At 45.3% G+C, this 16407-nt stretch overlaps 1 protein-coding gene across 5 annotated transcripts; it reads left to right on the top strand.

The window, feature by feature from the left end:
- The first annotated feature begins 4491 nt into the window (after positions 1-4491).
- TMEM219 (transmembrane protein 219) lies at positions 4492-15711 on the top strand. 5 transcript variants are annotated; one of them, XM_043560121.1, is made up of 6 exons: positions 4492-4619; positions 5691-5892; positions 5970-6159; positions 12766-12995; positions 14404-14573; positions 15612-15711. In XM_043560121.1, the coding sequence occupies exons 2-5, from the start codon at positions 5728-5730 to the stop codon at positions 14539-14541; spliced, it is 723 nt and encodes a 240-aa protein (XP_043416056.1). In that variant the 5' UTR covers positions 4492-4619; positions 5691-5727; the 3' UTR covers positions 14542-14573; positions 15612-15711. The 5 variants fall into 5 exon arrangements, with proteins under 5 accessions (XP_043416056.1, XP_043416057.1, XP_043416058.1 ...); XM_043560122.1 differs by having other exon boundaries at positions 5694-5892; XM_043560123.1 differs by having other exon boundaries at positions 4554-4665; positions 5694-5892.
- Positions 15712-16407: the final 696 nt, after the last annotated feature.

A 16407-nucleotide genomic window follows, 5' to 3' on the forward strand; every position in this document is an offset into this window, starting at 1 on the left:
AAATTTCACAACCATTCAGCATGGGCAGATGTGCTCCCAACCTTAAAATGAAACCAAAAATTGGTGAGTTCTCAGTGAAATTGGCCTGTAAGAAGCTGTTTTCAAGGGGTGCCTGTGTGGTTCAGTGGGTTAAGCATCTGACTCTGGCTCACAATCTCACAGTTCATGAGTTCGAGCCCCGCGTCGGGCTCTGTGCTGACAGCTCAGAGCCTGGAGCCTGCTTCAGGTTCTGGGTCTCCCTCCCTCTCTGCCCCTCCTCTGCTTGTATTCTCTCTCTCTCAAAAATAAGTAATAAGTAAACATTAAAATATTTTTAAAAAACCCAAGAAGCTGTTTTCAATACATTAGTCAATAAATATTTATTGAGTAAATACTGTACTCAAACTATGAAAACTGGGGCTTGTGAGAGCATACAATTCGAAGAACTGTGGTAGAGGCTGGGGAGACAAAACTGAGACTAGGGAAAGGTGACCTCACTGGCTCCAACGGGGCTGGGTGTGGCTGAGAGTCAGATGGGCAGAGACTTTTACAGGTTTTCAGGAGAGATCCCTTGGCAGGATCTAGCAAGGAGGATTTGGTGAGAAAGGACTAGATTCGGTGTTGGGACACTTGGGCTCTAGTTCTGGCTGAGGTTTAACTGGTTGGGAGACTTGGGGCAAGTCCCTTAACCTCTCCAGACATCAGTTTAGCACCCGGAAAATAAAGTGGAAGTGGGGGTGGTTATTGTGGAACTTGCTCAGTTATTGAGTGCCTTCCGATTCTTAGATTTTAAAATTCTCTGTCGGCCACACTTCTTTTTCCTGTGAGAAGAAAATACTTCCTATGCTTGGAATTTCAATTAAGTTGATCAATGGATTCGTCACTCACTATACTCTAGGAGACTGTGCCATAAATTCACTCACACACACACACACACACACACACCCCAAGGTTTGTTTTTTTTTTAATTATGTTTGTGGCAAAATATACATAACATACATATTTACCATCTTAACCTTTTTTTTCTTTTTTTGAGAGAGAGAGAGAGAGAGCACATGCATGAGCTGGGGGTTGGGGAAGAAGAGACAGAGGTGGGGGTAGAGAGAGAGAATCTTAAGCAGGCTCCATGCTAGGGGCTCAATTCCACAACCCTGGGATCGTGACTTGAGCGGAAATCAAGAGTTAGATGCTCAACTGAATGAGCTGCCCAGGGGCCCTCCATCTTAACCATTTCTGTGCATCTTTAAGTGCAGAAATCCAGTAGTGTGAAGTATATTCATTACTATCATCCACCTCCAGAATTCTTTTCATCTTGCAAAACTGAAACTCTGTACCCATTAAACAGTAACTCCCCATTCCCATTTCCACCCCCTCCCCCCCAGCTCCCGGTAACCACCATTCTACTTTCTTTCTCTGTGAATTTGACTACTCTACTACCTTAAATCGATGGAATCATACAGTATTTGCCTTTTTGTGACTGGCTTATTTCACTCAGCATAATGCCCTCAAGGTTCATCCAGGTTGTAGCATGTATCAGAACTTCCTTCCTTTTAAAGACTGAAAAATATTTCACTGTATGTATATACCATATTTTATCTATCCATTCATCTGTTGATGGACCCTTGGGTTGCTTCCACCTTTTAGCCCTTGTGAATAATGCTGCTATGAACATGGGTATACAAATATCTCTTAGAGATTTTGCTTTCAATTCTTTGGGGGTATATACCCCAAAATTAGACTTGCTGGATAATATGGTAATTCTATTTTTTAAAGATTTTATTTTTATTTATTTATTTAAGATGTTTCTTTTGGAGAGAGAGACGGCTCGAGCAGGGGAGGGGCAGAGAGAGAGGGAGACCAAGGATGTGAAGCAGGCTCCTCCCTGTCAGTGCAGAGCCCAATGTAGGGCTCAAACTCACAAACCGTGAGATCATGACCTGAGCTGAAGTCAAACACTTAACTGACTGAGACACCTAGGCACCCCAAGGCTTTTTTTTTTTTTAAGTAATCTCTACACCCAACATGGGGCTCAAACTCACAACCCCAAGATCAAGAGCCAGCCAGGCACCTCTGGTAATTCTATTGTTAATTTCATTTTTCAAGTTTATTTACTTTTGACAGAGACAGAGTACCAGCATGAGCTGGGGAGGGGCAGAGAGAGGGAGACACAGAATCTGAAGCAGGCTCCAGGCTCCAAGCTGTCAGCACAGAGCGTGACACAGCGCTTGAACTCACCAACTGTGAGATCATGACCTGGGCTGAAGTCGGACGCTTAACTGACTGAGCCACCCAGGCGCCCCTATTTTTAATTTTTTGAAGAGCCACCATTCTGTTTTCTGTACTGGTTGTACCATTTTAAATTCCCACCCACAGCACAAAAGCATTCCAATTTCTCCTCTTGCTAACACTTATTTTCCCTTCTTCCTCTTTTTTTTTTTAATAGTGCCCATACTAATTGCTGTGAGGTGTATCTAATTGTGGTTTTCATTTGCATTTCCCTAATGATCAGTAATGTTTAGTATTTTTTCATGGGCCTATTGGCCATTTGTATATCGTTGGAGAAACATCTTCAAGTCCTTTGCCTATTTTTTAAACCAGGGTTTTTGTGGTGGTTGTGTTGAGCCGTAAGAGCTCTTTATATATTCTGGATATTATTTAGTCTTTAGCAAATACGTGATTTGCAAATACTTCCTCCCATTCAGTGGGTTGCTTTTCACTCTCTTGTGTCCTTTGATGTACAAAAGTTTAAAAAACATTTTTAAAGTTTATTTCTTCTGAGAGAGAGAGAGTGAGAGCGGGGGGGTGGGGGGGTGGGGGGGGTGGGGGGGGTTGGAATTCCAAGCAGGCTCTGTGCTGACAGTGTGGAGCCTGAGAACTCATCAACCATGAGATCATGACCTGAGCTGAAACCAAGAGCTGGATGCTTAACCAGCTAAGCCATGCAGGCGCCCCCAGAAGTTTTAAATTCTGATGTAGTCCGATTCATCTTTTCTTTCATTGTCTGTGCTTTTGGTGTCATATCCAAGAAATCGTTGCCAAATCCAAGGTCACGAAGATTTCCTCATGTTTTCTTCTAAGAGTTTTATAGTTTCAGCTCTTACATTTAGTTCTTTGGTGCATTTTGAATTAACTTTTACATATGGTGTAAGGTTAAGGGTTTACCATGTGGGTCTCTAGTCTTCCCAACACCATTTGTTGAGAAGACTAGCTTTTCCTCATTGAATGGTCTTTGCACCCTTGTTGAATATTATTTTACGATTTAGGAAAGGGTTTGGGGCTATAAACTTTTGGGAAGCGGGGTGGTACAGGAATGACATGGTCTCTGTCTTAACAGAGCGTCAGGAGAGTTGAATATTAAGATTTTGCTTCACGGAGCATTTATTTGTCGAGTGCAGTTGCACTCCGTGCATACCGGGCCCATGTTTTCCCACACTTTGCCTCTTCAGCTTCCCATCCAACCAGTGAGGTAGGTAGGATGAACCCCCACCCCCTTTTTTTTAATGTTTATTTATTTTTGAGAGAGAGAGAGAGACCCAGTACGAGCAGGGGAGGGGTAGAGAGAGAAGTAGACACAGGATCTGAAGCAGGCTCCAGGCTCTGAGCTGTCGGCACAGAGCCCGATGTGGGGCTCGAACTCACAAACCGTGCGATCATGAAGTCGGACACTTAACCGACTGAGCCACCCAGGCACCCCAGGATGAACCCCTTTAACAAATTCGGCTCCCCAAAAGAGCACGGTTATGGCTTATGCAGAGGCAGGCACAAAGTTAGGATTTGAACCCACGGTTCTGGGGCGCCTGGGTGGCGCAGTCGGTTAAGCGTCCGACTTCAGCCAGGTCACGATCTCGCGGTCCGTGGGTTCGAGCCCCGCGTCGGGCTCTGGGCTGATGGCTCAGAGCCTGGAGCCTGTTTCCAATTCTGTGTCTCCCTCTCTCTCTGCCCCTCCCCTGTTCATGCTCTGTCTCTCTCTGTCCCAAAAATAAATAAACGTTGAACCCACGGTTCTTGGCTCCATGCGTCTCGCTATTTCAGGTGTTCTCATCTCTAAAATCTGGGCAGAAGTCAAATAAGACGGTCTCTATTGAGCAGCCCTGCAGCTATCCTACGCATTAAGGAGTCGCTAAAACCACAGTCCAAGCGTGAAGTGTAGACGTTACGTCCGCAGAGAAGAGCCGAACCCAAACAGCCCAGAAGGCCAGAGTCCTAGGATTGGAGTCCCGCCCCCGGGCGGACCCCAAATTCTTACCCGGAACCTGGGCGCGGCTGGGCTGTGCGACTGGCGCGGGTGGGGGACCAACAACAGAAAAATGCCCGCGACCGGATTGTCGTTGAAATGCCCCACAGTGTCTCCGGAGTGAGGCTTTCCAGTTCTAACAACGTCCCTGGAGTCAGCACCTTTGCCTCTCTCCCTGTCACTCAGCTACCGCGGGGTAGTTTCTTCTCCGTTGCCCCTTCCTTGCCTTTCCTCTTGGTACGCCCCCGCCCAGTCTGGGAGAGGCCGGGCGGCCGCCCGCGTGGCCACTGCGCATGCGAATCCCACGGCGAGGGTGGGGGTGGGTGAGTGGGAGCACGGACCCCGCCCCTTCGCTGCTCCACGCGTGACGTCGCGGGGGGCGCCGGCCTCCGCCCGGCTCCGAGCGGTGAGAGCTAGCGGCAGGCGGAACCGACGCCGCAAGACCGGGAAAGGGATGTTGCGGGTGTTGAGTTCATGCAGGAGGGGCTTGGGGCGGGGGGAGGGGAGGCCCAGGGGCACCACCAGCCGCTGACCTCAGGCTCTGCCCTCCCCCTTCGCGCTTCCTCCCTCTTTCCAGATGTGTCGGGACGGGAGGCAGGGCAGGGGCTGGGCATTTGGGACACCTGTATTTCCCTGGAGCCTTCCTTCTCCCCCCACCCAATATGTTTATCCCGTCTTCCAGATGTTCCTTTTCATAATACTGTTGCTTCTTGCTTGGCAAAGGGCACTCTCTCTACCTGGAAGCAGAAAACGGGTTTCAGACCTTGGCCCTGCCCCTCCTCTGTTAAAGTCCCCGAACCTCAGTTTCCACCACAGTGTTTTTTGCTTTGCTTCACCTAGTTTTAAAGATCATTATGACACAGAGAAACAGAAAGAAAATGGACATTTGTTGCGTCCCTGCAAGGCCCAAGTACTGTGCAAACTGCTTTATTTGTCACATTTAGTCCTCATTATTTGGTGTTCTTAGAACCACCCTTCACCCTCCTTCCCTTCACAGATCCTTAAGCTCACAAAGGTTAACAGATTTTTCTCACATAGCCAGTGAGTGGCAGAGGAGGCTTCAGACTGAACAGTTTTTGCTCCAAAGTGGAGTTCTTTTCATCAGACACTTCCTTTTTCTAGGCTATTGGCTGGAATTGTTCTTCAGCCAAACCCTAACCCCAGAACAGCTGCTTCCTCAATTTCTCCCCTTGAGAACTCTCCATTTGGGTTCCGTTTTCGAGCACAGTGTGCTCTACTTTGCTTCTGCATTGATCACATCAGAAATGAAATACAGCAGACATTTTTTGAGTGGTGCAGGGGGATGAATACTTGGAGTCAAGAGCCTTGGGTTCTTGTCCTGGCTCTGCCACTATTGGCCGTGGAGCCTTGAGCAAGTCCCCTGTCTTTTCAGTGCTTTAGCTTCCCTTTGAATAAAAATGGGTAAGTGCCTTCTGACTCTCAGGCTCTTGTCCAGTTCTTCCTTCCTGTCCTCCAGCAGGCTCTCCGTGGAGGCCCGGACCCCTCTCCTCCCCATGGGCAGCTGCCAGGCAGGGCACAACCTGCATCTGTGTCTCACCCACCACCCACCTCTGGTCTGTGCCACTTTGATCCTGCTGCTTCTTGGCCTTTCAGGCCTGGGCCTTGGCAGCTTCCTCCTCACCCACAGGACTGGCCTGCGCAGCCCTGACATCCCTCAGGTGAGTACCTTCATCCTTTCCATACAGGTCTGCTCATGCTGCTAATGTCTCACCTCTCACCTTTCTTTTGCACACAGGACTGGGTCTCTTTCCTGAGATCTTTTGGCCAGCTGACCCTGTGCCCCGTGAATGGGACAGCCGCACGGAAGTCGCGTGGATCTCACGTTGTAGGCTTACTGACCACCTTGAGCTTCGGAGATGGTCCAGACAGGAACAAGACCCAGACATTCGAAACCCAGGTCCTGGGTAGTCATATTGGATTGAAAGGTGAGATCAAGGAGGAATAGGGGTTGGGCATCAGAACACTTAGGGGTGGGCCCTGTCTCTGACCTCCCCAACCTGGTGACCTTGGGCATATCCCTTGGCCTTAGTCACTTCTGCTGTAGTAAGGGCTAGATACTTTCAGTGAACAAGTGTTTTCTTTCTCCCCTTCCGGCTCTGAGGTGGGTTTGTTTGTTTGTTTGTTTGTTTGTTTTTAAGGGAGTGAATATGAGTGGGGGCGGGGGAGGGGGGGAGAGAGGGAGAGAGAGAGAGAGAGAGAGAGAGAGAAAGAGAAAGAAATTCCTAAGTAGGCTCTGACACAGAGAGTGCAGAGCATGACATGGGGCTCAATCCCATGACCTTGGGATCATGACCTAAGCTGAAATCAAATCAGACAAAGCCATCCAGGTGCCCCTGAGGTTTTTTGGTTCCATCCTTGGAGGTGTAATGAGATGGGGTAGATTTGACCTAATGTTTTTTCTCATCCTTCTTGATCTCTACCGCTTTCTCCTATTGGAGGCTACCTTCTTTCTCCTCGGGGATATTCAAGAAGCATGTCCTCCTTCAATTAAGCAAGTGTCCTAAGTTTCTCTTTTGTTCTTACCACAGCTCTATGTGCTATGGACGATACAGAAAAAAATTAGGCATCTCCATTCCCACAGAGCTTAGAGTTATCTGGGAAAATGATAAGAGAGAGAGCGAGAGCGAGAGAGAGTGTGTCAGTTTATTCCTGCATGAGATTTGGCCTCAAGTTCCTTGTCTGAAACTGGGGAGATGAAAAGGGAGGAAAGGTGGAACTGTCTGGCTTCTGAGGTCCTTTTCGACACTATCATTCTAAGCATCTCTTGTGAATTGCATATGTAGCTGAGTGTGTCGCAGGAGGAGGTCTCTTATGTCCAGGTATACATATGTGTGATCAAAGGATGAGAATAAAGGCAGGTGGCTGATATATACAGACTTGGGGTGATTTTTCCTGTGCTTTTTATTTTCTAAATATATATACGAGAGCTTTGTTGAGATATGATCACATACCATAAAATTCACACATTTAAAATGTACAATTAAATGGCTTTTCACATACTCACAAAAGTGGGCAACTCTCACCACTGTCAATTTTAGAACATTTTCATTGCCTCCAAAAGAAATCCTAAACCCATTATCAGTCACTCCCCTTTTCCTCCTAACCTCCCAGACAGGCAACTACTAATCTTGCTTTTTCTGTAGATTTGCGTACTGAACATTTCATACAATATGTGGTCTTTTGTGACTGCTTCTTTCAACCAGCATGTTTTCAAGGTTCATCCATGTCGTAGCACTTGCCAGTGCTTCATGTTTTTATTGCCGAATAGCGCTCAGTGTATGAATAGTCCATCTTTCATTTATCCATTCGCCAGTTCGTTGACATTTGGATTGTTCCTACTTTTTTACTATTATGAACAATGCCGCCATGAACATTCTCATACAAGATTTTGTGTGATCATACCTTTTCATTTCTCTTGAGGAAAATGAAATACTAAGGAGTGGAGTTGCTGGATCATACGGTAACTCTCTGTTTAATCTTTTTTTTTTTTAATGTTAATTTTTATTAGAGAGAGAGAGCGCGCACGCATGAGCAAGGGAGGGGCAAAGAGAGAGGGAGAGAGAGAATCCCAGGCAGGTTCCATTCTCAGCTTGGAGGCCAACACAGGACTTGATTTCACGACTCTGTGATCATGACCTTAGCTGAAATCAAGAGTCAGACACTTAACTGATTGAGCCACCCAGGTGTTCCCATTAAATCTTTTGAGGAGCTTCCAGGCTGTTTTACAGCAGTGAATGAGAATTCCAATTTCTCCACGTCCTCACCAACATTTGTTATTGTCGGTCTTTTTTATTCCAACCATCCTAGACAGTGGGAAATAGTATCTCGCTGTGGTTCTGATTGGCACGGCTAATGATACTGAACGTCTTTTTTTCATGCACTTATTTGTCTATCTCCTTTGGAGAAATGTTTATTTGGAGTTTGTGAAAAAATAATTGGATAATTTGTCTTATAATTATTGACTTCTAAGAGTTCTTTTTTTTAAATTTTTTTAATGTTTATTTATTTTTGAGAGAGACAGAGACAGAATGCGAGTGGATTAGGGGCAGAGAGAGAGGGAGACACAGAATCCAAAGCAGGCTCCAGGCTCTGAGCTGTCAGCACAGAGCCCGACGCGGGGCTCGAACTCACAAGCTGTGAGATCGTGACCTGAGCCGAAGTCGGACGCTCAACCGACTGAGCCACCCAGGTGCCCCTATAAGAGTTCTTTATATTTTCTGGATACAAGTCTCTTATCTGAGGTATGATTTGCAAATATTTTCTCCCATTCTCTGGGTTGTCTTTTCATTTTGTGGATGGTGTTCTTTGAAGCACGAAGGTTTTAATTTTGATGAAATCCAGTTTATCAATTTTTTCTTTTGTTGCTTGTGCTTTTAGTGTGTTGGTTTAGCAGGCTTTGCCTAACTCAAGCTCACTAAGATTTACTTGTATATTTTCTACTAAAATTTTGTAGTTTTGACTTTACACTTAGCTCTATGATCCATTTTTGAGTTAATTTTTGTGAATGATGTGAGGATGGGATCCAACTTCATTGTTTGCAAGTGGCTATTCAGTTGTCCCAATATGTTTTGTTGAAAAGACTATTCTTTCGTACTGAATAATTTTGGCACCCTTATTGAAAACCAGCTGAGCATGGATGTATATATGAATTTATTGCTGGACTCTGAGTTCTATTCCATTGATCCATATGTCTATCCTTATGCTAGCACCACACTCTTTTAATTACTGTAGCTTTGTATTAAGTTTGAAATCTGAAAATGTGAGTCTTCAGGGTGCCTGGGTGGCTCAGTCAGTTGAGCATCCAACTTCGGCTCAGGTCACGATCTCACAGTCTGTGAGTTCGAGCCCCATGTGAGGCTCTGTGCTGACAGCTCAGAGCCTGGAGCCTGCTTCAGATTCTGTGCCTCCCTCTATCTCTGCCCACCCCCCCCCCCCCCGCCTCAAGTTCTGTCTCTCTCTGTTTCTGAAAAATGAATAAACCTTAAAAAAAAAAAGAAAATGTGAGTCCTTAACTTTGTTCTTCTTTTTAAAAATTGTCATTATTCCAGATTCCTTTAATTACTATATGAATTTTAGGATCAACTTCTCCAGTTCTGTTTTTGCAAACAAGCCCTTGTTCTTTTTATAATGGTTAGAACCAGAATAATATCATGAGAGATTACTCTGGACAAAAATAAAATGTAACCCACCTATGATTGCATCACCTAAGTAATAATTATTGAGCACCTATTATGTAGCAAGCATGGGGAATATAGAGATGTATAAGACCCGGGTCCTCACTCCAAGCTGCTTACAGTCTAGCAAGGATACAGACATGAACAGAAGTAAATACCTTTCTTTCTTTTCTTTCCTTTTAATTTTTATTTGAGAAGGAGCTAAAGCATGTGCACAAGTTGGGGAGGGGCAGAGGGAGAGAAAGAATCTCAAGCAGATTCCCTGCTGAGCCAAGTTGGGGCTCAATCCCACCACCCTGGGATCACGACCTGAGCTGATATCAAGAGTCAGATGCTCAACCCACTGAGCCACCCAGGCTCCCCTAAGTAAATACCTTTCAATGTATGTAGTAGCTCACAAGATACAGTGGGAATAGTTAGGAGCCTGCCAAGCAGGGATAGTGAAAACAGGCTTTTCCAAGGATTCAGTGCCTGAGCTGGCTTGAGGGAGGTTAGGGCTTTGCTCTTCCAGCCAGAGGGACAAGCACATACAAAAGTATGCAGATGGGGACCGTAATGGCATGTTTGAGAACTTCAAGGGGTTCATTTTGGTGCAGGGGAAGGAGTGTTGAGTGCGTGGCAACAGATGGACTGGAGAGAGCAGACAGAATCCTATGGAAGGTCTTATGTGCCAAGCCCAGGTAGTTGAACTTTAGTACGTTGGGCAAACTCACAATTTTAGGCAGAAAAATAGTAGGGTTTTGTTGTTGTTCTTTTAAAAGATCACAGTCTGTTGGCTGATTGTCTGGTAGGAATGCGCCCAGATGGAGGAGGACCAGTTAGGAGGTGGTTGCAATAGAAAGATGATGAGAAGGGGCACCTGGCTGGCTCAATTGGTGGAGTCTGCGGCTCTTGATCTAGGGGTTGTGCGTTCAAGCCCCATGATGGGTGTAGAGATTACTTAAAAAAAATTAAATAAAATCTTTTTTTTTAACATTTATTTATTTTGGGGAGATAGAGCGAGAGAGAAGCAGAGAGAGGGGGAGACACAAAATCCAAAGCAGGCTCCAGACTCTGAGCTGTCAGCACAGACCCTGATGCGGGGCTCGAACTCATGAACCGTGAGATCATGACCTAGCCAAAGTCAGATGCTTAACCGACTGAGCCACCCAGGCACCCCTAAATAAAATCTTTGGAAAAAAAAAAAAAGAAGATGATAAGAAAAACTGAGCTAAAACAATGCTGTGAAAAACCGGGACTGATCTAAGAGACATTGGCAGTGTGGGATTGACAGGACTTTAGTAATTAATTTGATCTGGAAAACACTGAAAAAGGGGCATTCTCTTAGAAAATTTTACATGTACATTTCTCAGTTCTCATTATGATATATGTACTGGTTTCTATTTCTCTTTTTTCTCCTTATGACATCATTCTTTTTTCTTACTGCCCAGCCTGAATGTTATTATTTTAATGGATGTAAGGTGATCCATTAAGTGGCTAGGCCATCACTTGTAATGCTTTTCCTAGTGTTAAACATCTCTACTGTTTCTTATTTTTTGGCATTTTTTGTGAAATCACAATAAACATCTTGGTATACGTGGCATTTTTCTTTTGAATCCTTACCTTAGGATTAGTTTCTACAAGTGGTATGACTGAGTCCAAGGGTATGGACCTTTTTTTAATGGACAAATTCATTTTGTTGTGGATTTAGAGCACATAGAAGTATACAAAGCAGGTGTAAAAATCTTCCTTGCCTCAGGGTGCTTGATGGCTCAGTTGGTTAAGTGACTGACTTCGGCTCAAGTTATGATCTCACAGATCGTGGGTTTGAGCCCCCCATCGGGCTGTATGCTGTCAGCATGGAGCCTGCTTCATATTCTCCATCTCCCTCTCTCTCTGTTCCTCCCTTGTGTCCCCCCACCCCCTACTCTCTCTCTATCAGAAAAACAAAACAAAAAATCCTCCTCATCTCCCCTGCACAGTCCACAGTTTGATGGGCATCTTCCTAGTCCCTCTCTGTACCCATTTGAAATTATGATAGAAACAGCCAAATTGTATTTTTCTGAAAGGTGTCACTCATTAAAACTGCCCATTTCCCCACATCTTCAGCAATTCTTATTATTATCAGTCTTTTTAATTTTTACCAATTTAATGAGCAAAGGAATTACCTGATTGTTTTAATTTACTTTCTCCTGATTATTAGTGAGGTTGAACATCTTTTGGTTTATTGGCCATGTTTGTGCCTCCGTGAATTTCCTGTTCATATCCTTTGCCCATTTTACTTTTATTTGTCTTGCGGTTTTGTGGGGGGGGAAAAAAAGAAAAAAATGGTTTACTTTTATCTTCTTGATTTTTAGAAGATCCTTTTACATTCTGTATAGTAAACCTTTTTGCCAGTTAAACATAGGTATTTTCATCCATTCTGTTACTTTTTTTAAGTTCTCTTTCACTGTAGAGAAGTCTTTAACTGTTATGAGTTGTTTATTGCTCTCATTCTTTACTCAGGCTTTTAGGTCTTGTGTCTTTTTTAGGAAGGACTTCCTCACTTTAAAATTAGAAAATAGGGGCGCCTGGGTGGCTTAGTCGGTTGAGCGTCCGACTTCAGCTCAGGTCACAATCTCGCGGTCCGTGAGTTCGAGCCCCGCGTCGGGCTCTGGGCTGATGGCTCAGAGCCTGGAGCCTGCTTCGGATTCTGTGTCTCCCTCTCTCTCTGCCCCTCCCCCATTCATGCTCTGTCTCTCCCTGTCTCAAAAATAAATAAAAAACGTTAAAAAAAATTAAAAAAAAAAAGTTGGAAAGTTTAAAAATAAATAAAATAAAATAAAATAAGAAAATATTCTTCTGTATTTTCTTTGGGTTTTGTTTTGTTTAGTTTGTTAGTATAGGTCTTTAGCACATCTGGGCTTTATTTTATAGTGTGAGATGAGTCTAACTTTTTTTTTTTTTTTCCACAAATGGAAATCGTTCCAAATTCACTGACTAAATAGGCCATCCTTTTCCCGCTAATTTGAAATGGGGTGTGAACCTTTCAATGGATTTTGGTACCTAGTAGAAAGCTACTTTCTTAAAAAGGACAAACTAGTTTATACAGACTGACATTGGCAATGTGTATCTGCCCCAGTTTCACTGCAGCTTTGTGAGTACTGGTATGATTACTTTATTGATTGTAAGCTAACTTAATTTTTTGTTTATATTGGTACACAGTTATTGTCATTTCTCAATGACATGATGATGGCACATAGAGTACTTTATTGAATAGCCTCAATGCCAAAACACCTGGTACTGTAGGAAGCCTTAGAAATGAATGTAAGTCTGAAGATGGATGGCTTCCAACCCACCCTCCATTTTCTTCCAACCCCTCTCCTGTGTCTCTCATAGGATCCTCTGCAACAGAGCTGGTCCTCATTACAGCCAGGGTGACCGCAGAGAGGACCCCAGGAACCTGCCTGTATTTTAGTGCTGCCCCAGGAATCCTGCCCGCCAGCCAGCCCCCCATATCCTGCTCAGAGGAGGGAGCAGGAAATGCCACCTTGAATTCTAGGATGGCTGAGGAGTGTGTCAGGGTCTGGAGCCACGAAGGCCTTGTGCTCACCAAGCTGCTCACGTCGGTAAGAACCTCAGGTTGTTGGGGTTTCATAGACTGCCGTGCTGAACGCTGTGTCTTGAAGGCTTCTGGAGGCAGTTTTACCTAACAGAAAAAGGCATAGGGCCCTATAATTCTGCCTCAGAGGGGGTGTGACCTTGAGCAAGCATCTGAGCCTCTCTGAGTTGTAAAAATGGAAACATCATCTGTAAAATGGAAAACATAATATTATCTCCTGATTCCAACAAATAAAGATGAATGAGAATTAATGTCAAGTGCTCAGGACAATGCCTGGTACATAACAGAGATTTGGATAAACGACAGCTATTACTATTAACTTGTCTTTAAACAGAATAAAGGAATTTGGAAGCTGTAAGAAGGGGCAGAATGGGCTAATTGCTATCATAGAGATGTGAGCAAAGTGTTATTCAGACATGGAGTAAGGAGCAATTAACCCTAACTTGAACATTTATGGAGAGTGCTTCACAGAGAAGGTGGCATTTAAGAAAGGGAATTGTGTACAGTAGTTTATAATGTACCAAGTGCTTTCAAGTTCATTATCTCATTTGATCTTAAAATAGCCTTTTGAGGTAGCTGTTATTATCCCATTTTACAGATGAGTAAACAGGCTTAGAGGGAGCGAATTGCCCAAGGCCACACAACTGGTTAAGTGGCAGACACAGGATTGCAACCCCTGCCTTCTGACTGTAGTCCCAGGCTTTGTCTGCCCTTTCACGGTGACCCTTGAAGAGGAGGAAGATGTGGATAGAGAATGCAATAGAGGGGATTCAGGAGAGGGGGAACGCATTTCAGGCAAAAGGACCGGCACAAACACAGGCCTAGAGATTGAAAAGTGCTCGGCCTTCGAGGGCACTCCATGCTGAGGGGCTTAGGAATGACTGAGGGGAAGAGACAGAAGGGATGCAGAGGCCTGATTATGAGGTACCGTGATGCCAGGCTAAAATGCTACAACTTGACACTGTAGGCCAGGGGGTCCAGTGGTGCTGTGTGGAAGGAGAGAGACCAGTTAGGAGGCTGCTGTGTACTCCTTCCTCACACTTGCAAGGACCCTGGTGAGGAACATCACCTGGGAGTTTAGAACCAGAGAAAATACTTGTTTCCAGACCTGGCCCTACTTGAACATCTTTAAAATGTGGATAGTAGTGGACTTGCCTACCTCTTGGAGACATTGTGGGATTTCACGTAAATGGCTGGGCAAGAAAGCAGTTTGTAGACCATCGAGACAATTAGCTTATACAGAAATTACATTTTCTCTTTGGGTTCTCCTTCTCTCCTGGATGTAGAGAGCCCTCTCCCCCATGGGGGCTTCTCTCTGTAGTTCTTGGCCTGGGGATAAGATGTCTTCCCAGGGGAAGATTCTCCACCCTCCCTCTCTCATTCATGCCTCCTTCCCTTCCTGTGCCCATCCCTAGGAGGAGCTGGCTCTGTGTGGCTCCAGACTGTTTGTTTTGGGCTCCTTCCTGCTTCTCTTCTGTGGCCTTCTCTGCTGTCTCACTGCTGTGTGCTTTCACCCGCGCCGGGAATCCCACTGGTCTAGAACCCGGCTCTGAGGGCGCTGGCCTAGTTCCCAACTTGTTCTCAGGTAAGGTTCTTTGCCCCAGTCCTGTGGGAGTAGGGGATGGAGTAGGGGTGGCAATTATAACTGAGATAGAGTCATTCCTTAATAATATTGTTTGGTTTTATTTTTGAACTTTATGTAGATGGAATCCCATGCATTCTTTTGTGACTGACTTCTTTCAGTTAACATTCTGATTTTTAAGATTTCATGCATAGCTGTAGTTCACATCCAAGTTTTTTGGTAACAGTGGGAGTCAAGAGGGTTCAAATTTGATGATGCATCCTGGATGCGAATTAGGGTTGTCTTGCTTTTGTCCTGACATCCTGATACCCATTTTTATGATGCAGCTTTTGTAAAACTCAAATTGAACAGCTCAAAAGGATTGGTGATGCCCATTTACTAGGCACATACTTTGTGCCCGAGCATTTTACATACACCTCTTTTCCATCAGCCTTCACTGCATTTAGAAAAAGTTGATTCTGCTAACAGGATCTTTGGAGGAACACACCTCACAAAGGTAGCAGTGGGTGGGGGACATATTGGCTAACCATTTCATGTGTCAGCTCATTAAAGAAAAAATTTTTTCTGTAAACAAGTCTCACTCTGTCAGATGGATCTCACATAATATGCAAGTTACCTATTGTGCAGCCAACTCTTAAACTATTCTCAGCTTCAACAACTGGCTGCTGTGCCCTAGGAAATAACCTGGGGAGAAGCGGCAACTGCCCAAGCCCAGGGAGGGGCTCTGGCCAAAGGAACTGGATTGCTGAAAATCAACCTTGCTTATTTTGCTCAGGGCTAGACTTCACTGCCCTATCCATCTGCCTGGGATGGGAGATGGTGGAACTCTCTTAGCCTTTCTTAGATCTGAGTGGACTGGGAAAGGAAGCCTCTCTGGCTCCTGGCAGATCCTGGGGTCCTGAAGTTATGCACCCCAGTCAAGATAAGTGCTTGTACCTATCTCTAGCTGCCATTGCCTCTGCTCCTTACTTTGCAGCCATCCCAGAGCTTCCCCCAAGGGCCCTGTGATCTGCCCTGGTTTTTAATTTTCTTTTTCTCCAGGTGTGAATCAACTTCTCTGGCCTTTGTTCTGAGTTCGAAGAGATGTTACAAAAAATGGAGAGCTGGAATGTGGGGGGAAATAAAAGGCTTTTTTGCCCAATGTCGCCCAGGGTGTTTATTGGGGATTGGATGGAGGTGGGAATTTCAGGGCAGACAGGTTTGGGGGACTTTACCTTGTTGAATCTTCAGTTTGGGATAGAGGCTGGCAAAGGGCGTGGATTACTGCAGCTCTATCCTCCTTTTGCCTTTGGAAAACACCTTTTGATCGCAGCTCTGCCACTTTATGTCTTGTTTTCTTGTATGAAATAAGGTTGATAGTTCCCACTAGTTGATAGAATTAGGTGGGTATGGTCATGGAGATGCTCTGACATAAAGGCTTTGTGACCTTGGGCAGGTCATGCAATTGTGAGATGCCTGCTTCCCGAAGGGATTTGACAGACTGAGTTTTCCTAGCAGATTCCTCGAACTTAGGAGCCCACGTCCTGGCTGTATGGTTACTAACCAGAGCAGTCCATTTTCCCGCCTTTTCCGAGCCCAGCAAGCCTCCCTCCCTTGCCCCTCCCAACAGCTACCCTACACGCAGGCGCAGATCACGGCTTCTTCTTTCCTTCCACTCGCGCCCCCTCAAAGCTTCCCCTAGCAACAAGCTCGGGCTCTGCGCTGAGGAGGAGCGAACGCATGCGCCAAAGCCCTCTCCACCGCCAGTTGTCGGACTGCGCGCTGAGCTCCTCCCCCTTCAAGCCTAGCCCTTCTCCCCGCCTCCTTCCATCCCAGGGTCCGCGTGGCGGGGCGCGCG

Source organism: Prionailurus bengalensis, chromosome E3 (genome assembly GCF_016509475.1).
Source record: "Prionailurus bengalensis isolate Pbe53 chromosome E3, Fcat_Pben_1.1_paternal_pri, whole genome shotgun sequence".
Lineage (NCBI taxonomy): Eukaryota > Metazoa > Chordata > Mammalia > Carnivora > Felidae > Prionailurus > Prionailurus bengalensis.